Below are 14,329 nucleotides of genomic sequence, written 5' to 3'. Positions count from 1 at the left end.
AACGTCAGTGTAAGCTGCTAGATGTAGCTTTGAAATATTGCCCGCACTGCCGTCTTCTTCTGATCTGGCATCAAACGGCTTCTTCCTTTTCCCACAGATGAAGTATCCACTCCAGGGTTGAGATTTTGATAACATCAATGATGTCATAATAAAGCTGGAACAATGTTTTTTCCGTGCAATCTACAGAATTCTACAATGACGCCTTCGACAACTCAAAAAATAGTGGGAGAAAATAGTAACTCTGCACGGAGACGATGTAGAGACGTCTTAAGAGAGGAAAATAAAACTAAACAGTCTGTCTCTATTCCTTATGGTGATAATTAAAATTTTCCGATAACCTCCTCGTAAACGTATTTTCTTGCACATGTATACACAGATTCAGTTCTTCTTCATAGACCAGAGTTGTCAATTATTATATCACAACAGTACTTATGAAAAATTGCTAAAATGTTTTCGGTAAACATGAAAATCGTTATTCGTATTCTCGACATCACTATAATTAGAATTGAATATCAAGGAGAATTGAAATCATGTATATATGTGCAAGAAAATATGTTTATTATTCGAGTATATTTTAACATATTCGAGTATAACAGTTTTCGAGTATATTTTAATTGTAATAATTTAAGTTACAGGATTTCAGCAATGGGTTTGAAAAGTTGTGTTTGTCAACTAATGGAGAAGACTATTATGTGAAAACTCAGTTTGAATATTCAAGGGTTAAGACCTCAGAAGATTCCAAATTGCTGAACTAGGCATCGAAATTATTAGAATTAAAATGAAAAGAATGCATACTCTAACATAATTTAAAAAATCATTCCTTTTTAAAGCTGTTAGTACATTGTGTAATAATAGGATTCCAACAGACTTGGAAAATCAGGGAATTCAATATTTTTTGTCAGAGAAAATCAGGAAGATTATTGAAAAGTTCTTTAATGTCAGGGAAAGAAGGTAGTCGTTGTCGATAATGAAGGCAGCTTTGAAGTGGTAAGGTTATTTGAGATTTAGAGATCATACAATACAAGAATATAGAATAATAGGTTACAAATGCATTAAGTTATATCAAAGGTGTATTGCGCCATGATTTGTAGTAGGTTTTTAACGCTGAAATCAGTGGAACTACAGCCTCTTGAGTCCTTTAATGTAGACAGTGTGTGGCGCCTCTGACCTTCTGAACTGAAATACATATGTCTTTTTAACCAGCTTCAAAAAATATCTTGTCGCAGTGGTTTCATGTTAATTTTATTAGAATCTGATGTTAGTCATCGGAACTAGATCATGAAACTTCTTAACGGTTGATAACGTTAGTGTCGTTTGATGTATATATATACCGTATATATATATGTACAGGATGTTTGAAAACAACTCCGATAACGTTTGCGAGGTGATTCTTGACATCAGGATTAGGCAAAAAGTATAGACCAACCTGTGTGCACAAATGCTTCCTTTCGGAATTATAGGCTGCCGAAAATACGAAAAGAGAAACTTTAAAGTAGTGTTGTGAACGGCTCAGGCGGCTCGGCTCACGGCTCAGTCACCACCGAGCCGAGCCAACAGCTCACCAAACCGAGCCGGCTCGAGCCCTCGGCTCATTTGGGCCGAACTGAGCCGAGCCGATGGCTCACCCCAACCGAGTCGGCTCGAGCTAATGACTTACCTGAGCTGAGTCGAACCGAGCCGGCTCGAGCCGATTGCTCACCTGAGCCGAGCCGAACCGAGCCGGTGGCTCATCGCAACCGAGCCGGCTCGAACCGATGGCACACCTGAGCTGAGCCGAACTGAGCCGACTCGAGTCGATGATTCAGGTGAACCGAGCCAAGCCGAGCCGGTTGGGCGTAACATCGTCCTGATTAACAACAAAGAAAAAATACAAGTTCGCTTAGAAATATTTTTTCAGTTATTGATAAATAGCTGGAAGTAATAAAACAAAACAAGTCTAGATACACACAAAGAATGCCTTTAAAAAAACTACATAGATGCTGTTACACGACGTTAACAATAATAGTTGTAGGCGTACTCGAATATTATTTAATTAGAATGATATTTACAACAGAGATCCAACTAGTGCCCAGTGATTTAAGAGATTGATTAACAAATCAGTTACTACAAACTCAAATATAAAACATTTTGTTTGTCTTCACGTAATCGAACTTCGAAAATTGGGCTTTTGTTTTAACATTTCGTAGCAAGTAGTTAGCAACTTTAATCTAGTGTTGTCAACAGCTCGAGCGGCTTGGCTCACGGCTCAATCAGCACGGAGCCGAGAAGTGAGCCGACCCAAGAGCTCACCCAACTGAGCCGGCTCGAGCCCTCAGCTCAGTTGGGCAGAACCGAGCAGAGGCGATGGCTCACCTGAGTCGAGCCGAACCAAGCCAATGACTCATCTGAGCCGAGCCGATGGCTCACCTGAGCCAAGCCGAACCGAGCCGATGGCTTAGTTAAACCGAGCCGAGCCGGTTGACATCACTATTTAAAGATCCATAGCTCCAAAACAACAGCACCTACCGTAGTCGGGTTAAGACTTCAGTTAGGAACTAATATATGCCCTATCCAAAAATCCGTGTTTCAGAATCCTAAGGTATACACGCAACGATTTCTATAGAGGTAGTTGGTGAGTACTTCAAATTATATACCCATAGCCGAACTCTCTCTATAAAAATTGTTGCGTGAGTACGTTAGGATTCTGAAACATGGAATTCTGGATAGGGTACATATTAGTTCCTAAGCAAAATCTTGACCCGAGTACGGTAGGTCCCATAGTTTGGAGCTATGAACCTTTAAACTTCATTTCTTCATATTTTCGGGAGCCTATAACTCCGAAAGGAAGCATTTGTGCACCCAGGCTGGTCAATATTTTTTTTCTTATCTCAGTGTCAGGAATCACTTCCCAAACGTTGTCGGTGTTGTTTTGAAACACCCTGTACATATATCAGGGTGTCTATTGGTCACGAAAGTCACGAATGTCACGAAAAAAGTCACGAAATCAGAAAACGGTCATAAAAGTCACGAAATTTAGCTTTTGGGTCAGGATTTTTAAAAATTGTACAAATGCAAGTACAGATTGGAAAATTTTGTTCTATAAAACGTCAAAATTCACCACCAAAAATGTCTATAGTCGGCTTTAGATGCTACCAAATCGCAAGCAAAGTACGTTTCTATCGCATGCATGAAAATTCGGCCTAATTTGTACCCAAATTCGCTCTTGAAAATGTTAGGAAATTTTATGATTGGGTAAAGAAAAGGTCACGAAATTTCATTTTGGAATTTTAGTAGACACCCTGTATATAAAATTTCAAATAATGTACTTTTTTGCAGGTTCCATATAAATTCTATCAGGATCTAGCAACAGACTTTGGAGTTGGGCCATGAAACTCCTCAACAGCTGATAGTGTTAATACTGTGTGTATGTTCACGCATAATTCCGTATCGCGTACACTAATTAAATATATATATTTCGTCACGCATGTTTTGTAAGCCGACCCATTTTATAGGAAGTTTGTGCCCTATCTTTAATTTAGGTTTCTAACTGAACTAATGGGGTTACGAAAAAATGGAAAAATTAAACGAACTTTTGTCAGAGAAATAGGTGAACCTTTGTCAGGGAAAGTCAGTTTACAAAAAAACCGTGGGAACCCTGAATAAACACTTTAGACTGAGTCAGTATTTTATGCGTTCTATGTATTGTTTTACACTTACCCATAACACAACATAGCACATAAAAGTTTGCTTTGTTTGGGATATATTATTCTGTTTCAGCACCGAGGGTGTAAGAGACGTAACCCTATAGTTTGACGTCGGATTCAGACCATTGTACTTTCACCAGGAATCGAACCTCAGTTCCGGCACTGCAGTCAATAAAACTAGCCAATAATTATGAAGAACCCAGCATACAAAGGTGTTAGTTTCTGTTAAGCTAATAGTGGTAGAATTTTCGGAATTAGTGATAATTAAAATATGAAAATCTCCTCACAAACAAAGTCTATGGTTTCATGTACTAATAACGATCTAAACTGAACGTGCGTACATGCTTTCTGTGTGTTTTGTATTGGGTTAGACATACGAACACGATTGGATTTTTGTTTGTTTGTTCATTGGAGTTTCGCGTTCCGTTCAGTAACGAGGCTACATCAGACATGAACACATGAGTTCTCACGGGAATCGAACCCGAGTTACCCGCGATAAAACGCGTGCGCTAACCATTAATCACAAGGAAGCTCACGGACAGCATTAGAATTAGATTATATTAAGAATATGTATATTTTGCAGTCTAAAGGAAGAACTGGTTTCGGTCAAAATATTAAGAAGATAAGAATTTTTCTTTCTTTCAGTTCTGACGGATCTCACCAAGTTGCCGTTGCACCTCCTGTTATTAATGCAACTCACATATGGGGTTTACTGGAACCAATGCAGATGTGTATAACGAAATGGTTATGGGAACTTTCCAGGGCAGATGAACTTACCGTAAGTTTTGTATTTTAACAGGTAATACCAACTGCAGATTATTGACAAAATAGTAATATAAGTAGAAAATTCGTCTTAGTATTATTTGAAAATGCATAGTGTAGCTTTATACTAGCCTGTATTCATTCAGTCTATGTACAAACTTACATATTGATAATATGTGACGAATGGTGCCTGTCTTGTGTTTGCATTCGAATGGCATTTGTGTTTTGATCCTAAGTATGCTGAAAAAATCAGCATGACTGAGTTATTTGTACTTTGTTTTTGCTGTGTTATTGTCTTTGCTCTTTGCGTACGTTTACATTATCGTATCCTTTGTATATGACTATGCCAATACAACAATTTGTAATGTAATAAATGATTATAAGGTATAGTTATAAATAACATAATCTTTCCATGTTATCTACTTCCATACAAACCAGATGTTGTAAATGTATAATATTTAATAGATCATGTCAAGAAAAACTCGTAATTATAAGGCGTGACATAAATCAACCATTAGTATTTAATCAAGACTAGCAAGTGTAGATAGTTGTTATATCTTTAGTGATTAAATCTTGGTTTAGATGAACTTTCTGTTTATTGTTAGACTCATTTCCGTTGTGCTTCCCTTCCACGGTCAAAATTTTTCGTTGTTACTTAAAAACTACTGTTTACTGTTGTTCTCATATAAATGCAAGTCCTTGTTCCTAGACTTTGATCCCAGTACGGCTATGTAAATTTGGCGATGGACTAACTTTGTGCTCAAGGATTTTTCCTTGTCCTTCCGCAAATTATTTAATGTTTTTTTTTTCCTGCTGTTTTCATATTATTTTCTCTTGTGTCCCTCTTTCCCCTTTCGATGATACTTGTAATGTGACACCAAAATCAAATGTTGTAAATGTATAGTGTTTAACGGTTGCCTTTGATTTATATTATCGTTGTCAGATGCGACGTTTATCAATATATATAAGTCGTGGGTTGGATCACAGATTTTCACTGCACTTACAAACTGTAATACCCGAAGTGCGCGTAAGGTTGCGCTGTAGTGATAAGTTATACAGAAATTCGTATTGGACCGTATTCTGACATGTTTGAACGTGAGCTCGACTTGGTTACAGGCTAGCTGGTTAAGTGTTCACAGAGTAACAGTCTTCACGCGTGTGCCTGTGTTGTTGGCAGAAAGTGGGTGACAGGATTTTAGAACAGCGTTAAGTGGTCGCAAGTTCCTGATCCAGAAATATGTTTCGGAACTTGACCACAGCTACCTTGTTCGGACTCGAGGCGAATTTGAATTGATGAGCAGTTCTCAGAGCATCTCCTCTGATTGAGTCGATGCTTTATTACATTGTAACCTTATGACCCATTTGAAGGTAGAATAAATAATCAGGATATGTCTGATGCAAGGAAAAGCAAAGTCCTTCTTCCAGATAATCACCGATGGAACAATTTACAGTAGTACCACTTGTATTGTTCTCAACAAATCCTGCTATTTACGGGGCGGTTCCGTACATCCCTTCCATGTAATAGAATACACTCAGTGCTCCAAGTATCACCTCTGGTGAAGTTCAGGCTTTACTATGTTTAGTACCTTATGCCTTATGACCCTACTGTCACCCATTTAAAGATAGAATGGATGATCAGAATATGCCTAATGCAAGGAAGATTAAAGTCTTCCTACCAGTTAATTACCGTTGGAATGATTTGCAGTTGGACCAGTTCTATTGCCCTCAACAAATCCTGCTATTTCGAGAGCGATTCCTTACATCCTTCCTAACAAGGGTAATATGATACACCCAATACTTAAAGCATCTCCTTTGGTTGAGTCCAGGCTCTACTGCATTGGATATTTACGATCACACTGTCACACATTCGAAGACAGAATGGAGTAACAGTCTTCACGCGTGTGCCTGTGTGTCGGCGAAAAGAGATTGACAGGATTCTGGAACAGCGTTAAGTGGTCACGAGTTCCTGGCCCAGAAGTATGTTTCGAAACTTCACCACAGCTACCTTGTTCGGACTCGAGGTGAATTTGAGTTGATGAGCAGTTTGCAGAGCACCTCCTCTGATTGATTCTATGCTTTATTACATTGGGTAACTTATGACCATTCTAAGATAGAATGAATAATCATAATACGCCTGGTGCAAATAAACCAAAGTCCTTCTACCAGTTAATCACCATTGGAATCATTTGCGGTAGGACCACACTTAATGCCCTCAACAGTTCTCCTGCTATTTCCAGGGCGGTTTCTTACATCTTTCCTAACAAGGGTAATAGGATACACCCATTGCACAGTAACTCGAGGCTATCTACGTTAATTATCTGTTTTAGCACCGTACGGCTTTTTTTTTTTTTTTTTTCCAAAATTTATAACTACCTTAAAATAGACAGATTTTGATGACTTCTGACACCCAGCTCCCCGCGACAAACATACACGTGGAGTTTTGGAAAATGAGTTCCAGGATTATTTCTGGCAGCGGGAGTCCGTGTAGCAAAGTACGTCGGGAGAAATTGTTTTGAAGATGATAGTATCCACTACTGTATAGGTAAGCAAACATTTACAGCCGATTCCGAGAACTAAATTGACACATCTCGTACATCCTTTATAATACATTTTCTTTCTAGATTTTCCTAAATTTTCTGTCTGCATAAATGCTACGTTTTAAGGTATAACTGCTGGAAACTTCTTGATCGGATGTTTTAGTAAATGAACTTTCTAAAGCTCGAACACACTTTACATTTCTTACAGTGTAAATTTGAGTTTTTCAATTATTATATTGGATCGACGCATAAGTTTGTAGCGTTTTGTAAATCAATATATCTTCTGTAGTACTACAATAGTTAATTAACACAAAGCGGTGAATTCTTACATTCTACATAACACATTTTATAACTTGTAAGAATTCCAGTGTTATTTGACAGAAATTCTCCTGAAGAAAACTGATTAACTATCTTTGTCTAAGTCCTACAATCGTCCTGACCATGGAACATCGGAAAGTCAAATCAATTTTCCTGCAACTCTTAAACAGGCTATTAACTTATGCATGCACCCAATCCAATATTTTTAAAATTGTATAATGGTATGGATAGTCATTTTCAAAAATGGATTCCTTTGATATATGTATTATCAATCATTTTTGAATAAATGTATTAATTAGATCGCTGTATTTTCTGCATTAGCTGCGTAATTTAATATTGAAATTTTTTTATTCAACATTACTATACAGAATTCAATTTATTTACTTATATTTTCCTTTTTTTCTTTGTAGTTTTCCTCTCTGAAGTTAGTGGGCTCATGTTTCAACTTTTTTGCAACGTTTTATGGAAAATTTTATGGCCAGGTAGGATGGTTTGATTATAAAGATATTAAGAACATTTGCGTTAAGAAGTAAAATAAAATAAATAATAGAATAATGAAGAAATAAAAAATCAGTTTGTCAATGATAAGTGGTGGAAACCCATTTTTCTCGTAACAAAGAAATTACTTCTCTCATGTCTATGTTGGACATTTTGACAGGCTTTTTCTGTTAAACTTGACATATTTTGAAGTGCTATCTTCAATATATCGGGTGGCGCACATTCTACTGACTATGAAGAAAAATTTTTTAGAGTGGTAGATAACACACTGATATACAGGATGTTTCTGAATGATTATCGGAGTTTTAATTAAGTGTATTTTCTCCGTCATATACAATACAGAAATGAAACATATCTTAAAAGGAAGGATAACTCAGGAAGGGTACTTTGCAGGTCGTGTTTCGTTACTTTTCCGTAGCACGCCGTTAGTTATAAAGATGGTGATGACTCCTGAGCATTAAACTTTCTGTATCTTAGAATTCGCAAGGTGTAACTGAGCAGTTGGAATACAAAATACTTTATGTCGGGAATGTGGGTGTAATCCCTCATCGGATAATTACATCCAAAGCTGGTACAAGTAATTTAAGAATATATCACAATTTTGCGAGCGGTGATGATATTCAATGAGAAAAGCAAAAAGCTAATACTCACCGCAGAAGATTTATAGCAGAATTTCTTCTACATGTAACAGATAGCGCTTTCGGAAGAAGCTTCTTCCATCTTCGGTCAGTTAAAGACTCAAAAAAGATTTAGAAACACGAAGGAAGGATAAAAAAAAATGGTTAAAAAGTTAAGATTGTTTTTTACATATCTTAACCTTTTAACCATTTTTTAACTCTTCCTTCATGTTTTTAAACCAAAAGATGGAAGAAGCTTCTTCCGAAATCGCTACCTGTTACATGTAGAAGAAATTCTGCTATATATCGTCTGCGGTGAGTATTAGCTTTTTGCTTTTCTCATTGTTTTTAAGAATATGCTATAACTGTGTAAGGGGAAGAGCTCCGGAAGAGCGCGTGTATCAGATGAGCAAGTGGAACAAGCCAGACCAAGTTTCGTACAGAGTCAAGGAAATCTGTAAGGTGGGTGAGTCAAGAACTAGCAATGCCGACTACGATTATTTGGAGGGTGTTACGACAGAGACTCTCCCTAAAGTCTGAAGATAGTATGACTCGTGCCAACTTCTGCAAAGAAGTGCTGATTATGGAAGACGATGATTTTCTTAGTCGTGTGATCTTTAGTGGTGAAACCTCATTTCATCTTAGTAGAACAATGAATATGCATAATATGCGTATTTGGAGGGTTTGCAAATCCACACAAAAGACTGGAACACATGAGAAATTGGCCAAAAGTAAGTGTCTCCGCCTTCGGGCGCGCTGTCTTTTGCGCAATATCCAAAGAACAAGCGTATGAACTTCTGTTTTTAAACAACTACTAGTATTGTGTATTTGAAAATGCCCCGGCCCGGCCCGATAAGTTTTTTTAAATTCTTCGGCCGGGCCTGATAAATTTTTAAAGTTTTTGGCTCGACCCCAGCCCGATAATTTTTTAAAAAATTTAGCTCGAGCCCCAATCTTTCTCAAAATTTAGTATTAAACTTGACCTAACCCTCAGAAACATTTTCTAAAGTCTGGTTCACAACCTGACGCTTACCTCCCGAATGGTACCATTGGCTCCTAGAACTTTGCCTGTCATCGAGATAACAAAAACTCTATTTCCTATAACAAAAATCTAACTTAATTGATTTTTAGCATAAAGTGAATATGGCAATATTGTTTAGCGACAGGCAAAACTTTCCCACCCCTTCTTGTCATATTTTGGGTTCAGTGAAGGTCAAGGTCAGAGCTCAATTTACCGCTCAATGCCTGCAATCCTCCATAGTGAAAGTGGAGCCGGTAAGCAACACAAACTGTAAATAGCTATTGCATTCTTTGTAACATTTTTTCACGGGCACATTTCTTCAACGTTCGGCTTTATTCCAATTATCGTTTAACGAAAGTCAATATTTATTAAAGAATTGCAATTAATCGGCTCCAACCCGGCCCGACCTGAAGAGAAATCAGTGTCGGCGGCCAAGCCCGGTCCGTGCAGGTCTCTAATATATATATATATATATATATATATATATATATATATATATATTATATATATATATTGCTTAAAAAAATTAGAGGATCAGCTGAAATATCACACAAGACCTTACGATAGTGTATGGATAAGCTTGTGTTTGACTCATGTATATCATACAAGAAGGAATGCTTTAAGAGACACTAGAAAAATGGGGCACATACTAGTGTTGGGGCACGAAAAACCTTCCACATGGCTCATAAAACAAGACGATTATATGTGCACCTCTTGAACTGCTCACAAACAGGCAAGGCAACAACACCGATTGTTCCTTAATATTACGTATGATCACCTCGAACAGCCAACACAGCCTCGTACCTGCGTGGCATAGTGAGTTCTTGGGGGATGTTGTGTCACTCATCCAGAAGAGCTACTTCCAGCTCTGGAATGTTTGTTGGAGGTACTGGCCTAGCAGCAATTCGTCTGGTAAGCATATCCCAGACATGCTCAATTGGATTGAGATCCGGCATCCGAGGGATACCCTCAGCTTCCAACATCTCATCCACTAACCGAGCTCTGTGAGGACGAGCATTTTCACCCATGAAAAGGAACAAATCACCAATGGCACAGCATAAGGAAGAACAAGATGTTGCAGGATCTCTTCCCTATACCTGAGAGCCGTCAAAGAGCCATTTCGGATGATGTGGAGCTCAGTACGCCCACCAATGCTAATTCCTGCCCTCACCATCAGTCCACCACCATAATACTGGGATCTTTCTCGCACAAACATTGGATTGTGTCGTGTTCCACACTCTCTTCAGATGAAAACACGTCGATTATCAGGCTCCACACTGAATCGAGACTCGTCACAGAACAAAACATTGCCCCATTCATTGCGTCCCCACCCACGATGTTCCTCTGCCCACACTTTTCGATCAACACGGTGTCCTGCAGTTAATGGGACACACACCATAGGCCTACGTGAGTAAAGGCCACCTTCTCGAAGGCGATTGTGGGCTGTTTGAGTGGATACTGTGCATCCTGTTGCTGTTCGGAAGGCTCGCTGGAGCAGAGTTGCATTCTGACGCCGGTTTCGACGGGCTGTTAACAAGAGATAACGATCGTCTCTGGCTGTGGTTGCTCATGGACGGCCCTGTCCTGGTCTTTTTCGAACACCTCCAGTTGTTTGAAATCGATTCCACAATCGGGAAATCACACTTTGTGCCACTCCTATGGCATTTACCACCTCCCGCTGTGACTGACTAGCTTCCAACCTGCCGACAGCTCGCCATGCCAGCGATTCTGGCAAATCACGTTGTTGCGCCATTTTACTACGTGGATTTGTGTCGCACTAAACACACACAACGAGAACAGAGGTATCCTGGAGCTGGAATGTGTTGGCAGCGTCACACTACAAAATGACCTCTGGTAGCGCCACGTCACCGATCACGTGCACAGGTGTTTCAAACGGTTCGTTTGCACGTTGTACCTTCATGCTAGTCGATTTTAATTTGAACTGGACCAGATACAGTGTTGTCACATTATTCGTAAGAAGTTTTACATGAGTTTTCATCTGATCCCCTAATTTTTGACCAGTATATATATATATATACCCATGCTTCGCACGGGAGCTGTATTTGGAAGTCAACGCCTGTGGGGGTATCACCATTGATATCTCAGCCACCGCGAAAACTATGGATTTAACACTAATATCGGTCATTTAGGATTACTTTTATATGTCTCGGTATCTCATCCCCCCCCCCCCCGTAACAGCCGGCCTGGAGCCGAATAGCGTGAATCGCATTTGGAAGTTAATGCGATCGGAGTTTCACCATTAATTTCAGCGACCGCAAAAACTATGAACTCGACACTAATATTGTAATTTTCTACTACCTTTACATGTCTCGGTAAACGCCCCCCTGAGACCCCCCTGGTTCGAATTTTGACAAAAACATTTTAACTCTGGTCTGGAGCCTGGACCAAGGTACCCCTGACCAAAATTTGGTAACTCTTGGTCCACTCGTCTGGTCCCCAGGCCGCACACCGACAGATAGACAGACAAATACACAAACAAACTCTTTATTTTATTTATATTAGATAAGATATATCCGGCAACGAGACGGCGCACCCCTTACTGTCATCGTGGTATACGGAATTGATTGTTCTTTTTTTTCTCCCTAACGATGGATCGGTCGTCATTGTGAGGATGACTTAGCTCTTCTATAATGCCCCCAAAATCTCCCGACCTCGTCTCCTGCGATTTGTTTCTGCGTTTTTGTTTTTGTGATTTATAAAGATCGTGTTTACGTACTCCCGTTACCTGCCGACCTCTCTGAATTGCGACGCAGATTTGTTGCAGCAGTGCAGTCTGTTACACCAGACATGCTAACTTCAGGGAGGGAAGAAATTGACTACAAACTAGATTGTGCTGCGTTACAGTGGGACTCCACATTAAACACGTATAATTTGTGATCCCCCCTCAAAAAAAAAAAAAAAAAAAAAAAGTTACCGTTTCTTTTAAGGTATGTTTAATTTCTGTATTGTATATGTAATAGAAGATACATTTAATTAGAGAAGATATATTTAATATGTTTAAACTGACTGTACATAAAAATTTTAGTCAACGAAAATAAGTAAGTTAAACCTCTTGTATGACAAGAAGAAAATAATTTTGTTAGATAAGTGATCGATTCAGGCTATCATAGCTCTAATCGTTTGTAGTGTTTTCTTTTATAATATATCTTAGAGATTTACAATGTAATTATCTAAACACTAATATTAAATTCAGCGTCTAATTACTATACCATTTTTGAATGAAGTGTATTTAAATTATTGTACCGCGTAAAAATTACTTTAAGAGGTCGACCATTTCAAATATCTGGGAAGTATTTTGACGAAAGACGCGTACTGCACTAGAGATCAGGTCGAGGATTGCCATAGCCAAAGAACCATTCAACAAGGAAAGGTTACTCTTAACTAGCAGCCTTAATATTGAACTAAGGAAGAAATTGGTCAAGTGTTATACATAGAGTATTGGATTTTATGGTTCATGACTTGGACATTACGGAAGTTAGAGAAGAAATATGTAGAGGGCTTCGAAATGTGGTGTTGGAGGAAGATGGAGAAGATAAAATGGATAGAAAGGGTAACAAACGAAGACGTTTCAAAACGGATAGGAGAGAAGAGGACGCATCTAACCACCATCCTTCATAGAAAGGCCAATTGGATTGGACACATCTTGCGAAGAAATTGTCTTCTTCATACCGCCATAGAAGAAAAGATGGAAGGAAAGCGAGGAATAGGAAGAAGAAGAACATAAGTGATCGATGATTTGAAAAATAGAAGAAAATATTGGGAGTTAAAAGAGGAAGCTGAAAATCGAGAAACACGGAAGAAACATTTCCAGGCCCAAAGTGAAAATTAAGAAGAAAAGAAAAGATAAAATAAGAAAAATCTCACTAGTTCCAGGACCTATCAAAAGGCAGAATACTTAATAATACCGCGTACATAAGTACCGATTTTTTAAATTTATTTATTTATAAGAAATTATAACACATTGAGAACTCAACTGTGGTCTCCGGCTTTCCTACTGGAATAAAACAAAAGTTGAATCTGGACCATTTGCATGTACGGTACTACCGATGCGCCGTTAATGTTGGATGGATGACTAGTATTACCATCGACTCGATGAAATTAAATGCTTTACAGCTGCGTTGTGTGGTGTTGCTACTATAGGTAATAAACATAAATGGTCCAGATTTATAGTTTCGTTTTTATTCCAAGAGGGAAGCTGGCGACCACAGATCTGTTCTGAATTGTTATCGTTTCTTATACTGAAAAAAATGGACAGTTATGTACGCGGCACAGCAATTAAAACACTTTTCATTTTAAAAATACTATAGTAATTAGACGCTAAATTATCTGATAGTCGGGTTTCGTTTTTGGCAAAAGTAGTACGAGTATGTGAAAGGAACAAAGTGAGACTTTTCTAAGTAGGCGGTTGGGTTGGGTAATGGCGCTATGGTCATGAGTTCAATGTTCAGTGTGATCCCATTTTGAACTGTAGGCCATACCTTGCATGATCTTAGGCTGAAAACGAACATTCAACTACAGTCATATAAACAAAAGCAGACGCAGTTAGGGAGGTTCTCTGTTTACGCAGCTGTGTTTGTCTTGAGATATTTTAAGTCCTTTTATGTTTCCCAGGAGAATGGTAGAGGTTTTAGATCTTCCAGCCGACTTCTTTCCAAAACTTTTTCAATTCTTGCAATATAGAATAAGCACATCTGAGCTCCGTTTCTTTCAGATTCAGTTTATAGAGAAGAAGAGTATTGAAATATTTTAATACTCTAGATTGAAGCTTTCATTCGAATTTCAGAATTTTACAATTTTCCTGAGATTCCTCACTTTTTTTCTTTATCTTGCTTCAAAAGATTTCAGATAAACAGGTGGAGAAGACATCTGACG

General features: G+C 38.4%; 1 protein-coding gene across 3 annotated transcripts in view; it reads left to right on the top strand.

Annotated features, from left to right (window-relative positions):
- The window catches only part of LOC145662615 (RNA polymerase II-associated protein 1), a 208,192-nt gene that overhangs the window by 102,257 nt on the left and 91,606 nt on the right, over positions 1-14,329 (top strand). For all 3 annotated transcript variants that reach the window (XM_081728348.1, XM_081728347.1, XM_081728346.1), the window contains exons 14-15: positions 4,329-4,461; positions 7,711-7,782. In XM_081728348.1, coding sequence (XP_081584474.1) covers positions 4,329-4,461; positions 7,711-7,782 — 205 coding nt within the window. The remainder of the gene's footprint in view (positions 1-4,328; positions 4,462-7,710; positions 7,783-14,329) is intronic.

Source organism: Thermobia domestica, chromosome 10 (assembly GCF_964235325.1).
Source record: "Thermobia domestica chromosome 10, izTheDome1.hap1.1, whole genome shotgun sequence".
Classification (NCBI taxonomy): Eukaryota; Metazoa; Arthropoda; class Insecta; order Zygentoma; family Lepismatidae; genus Thermobia; species Thermobia domestica.
Note: the sequence above shows the minus strand (reverse complement) of the source record. Positions and strands in the feature narration are given on the sequence as shown.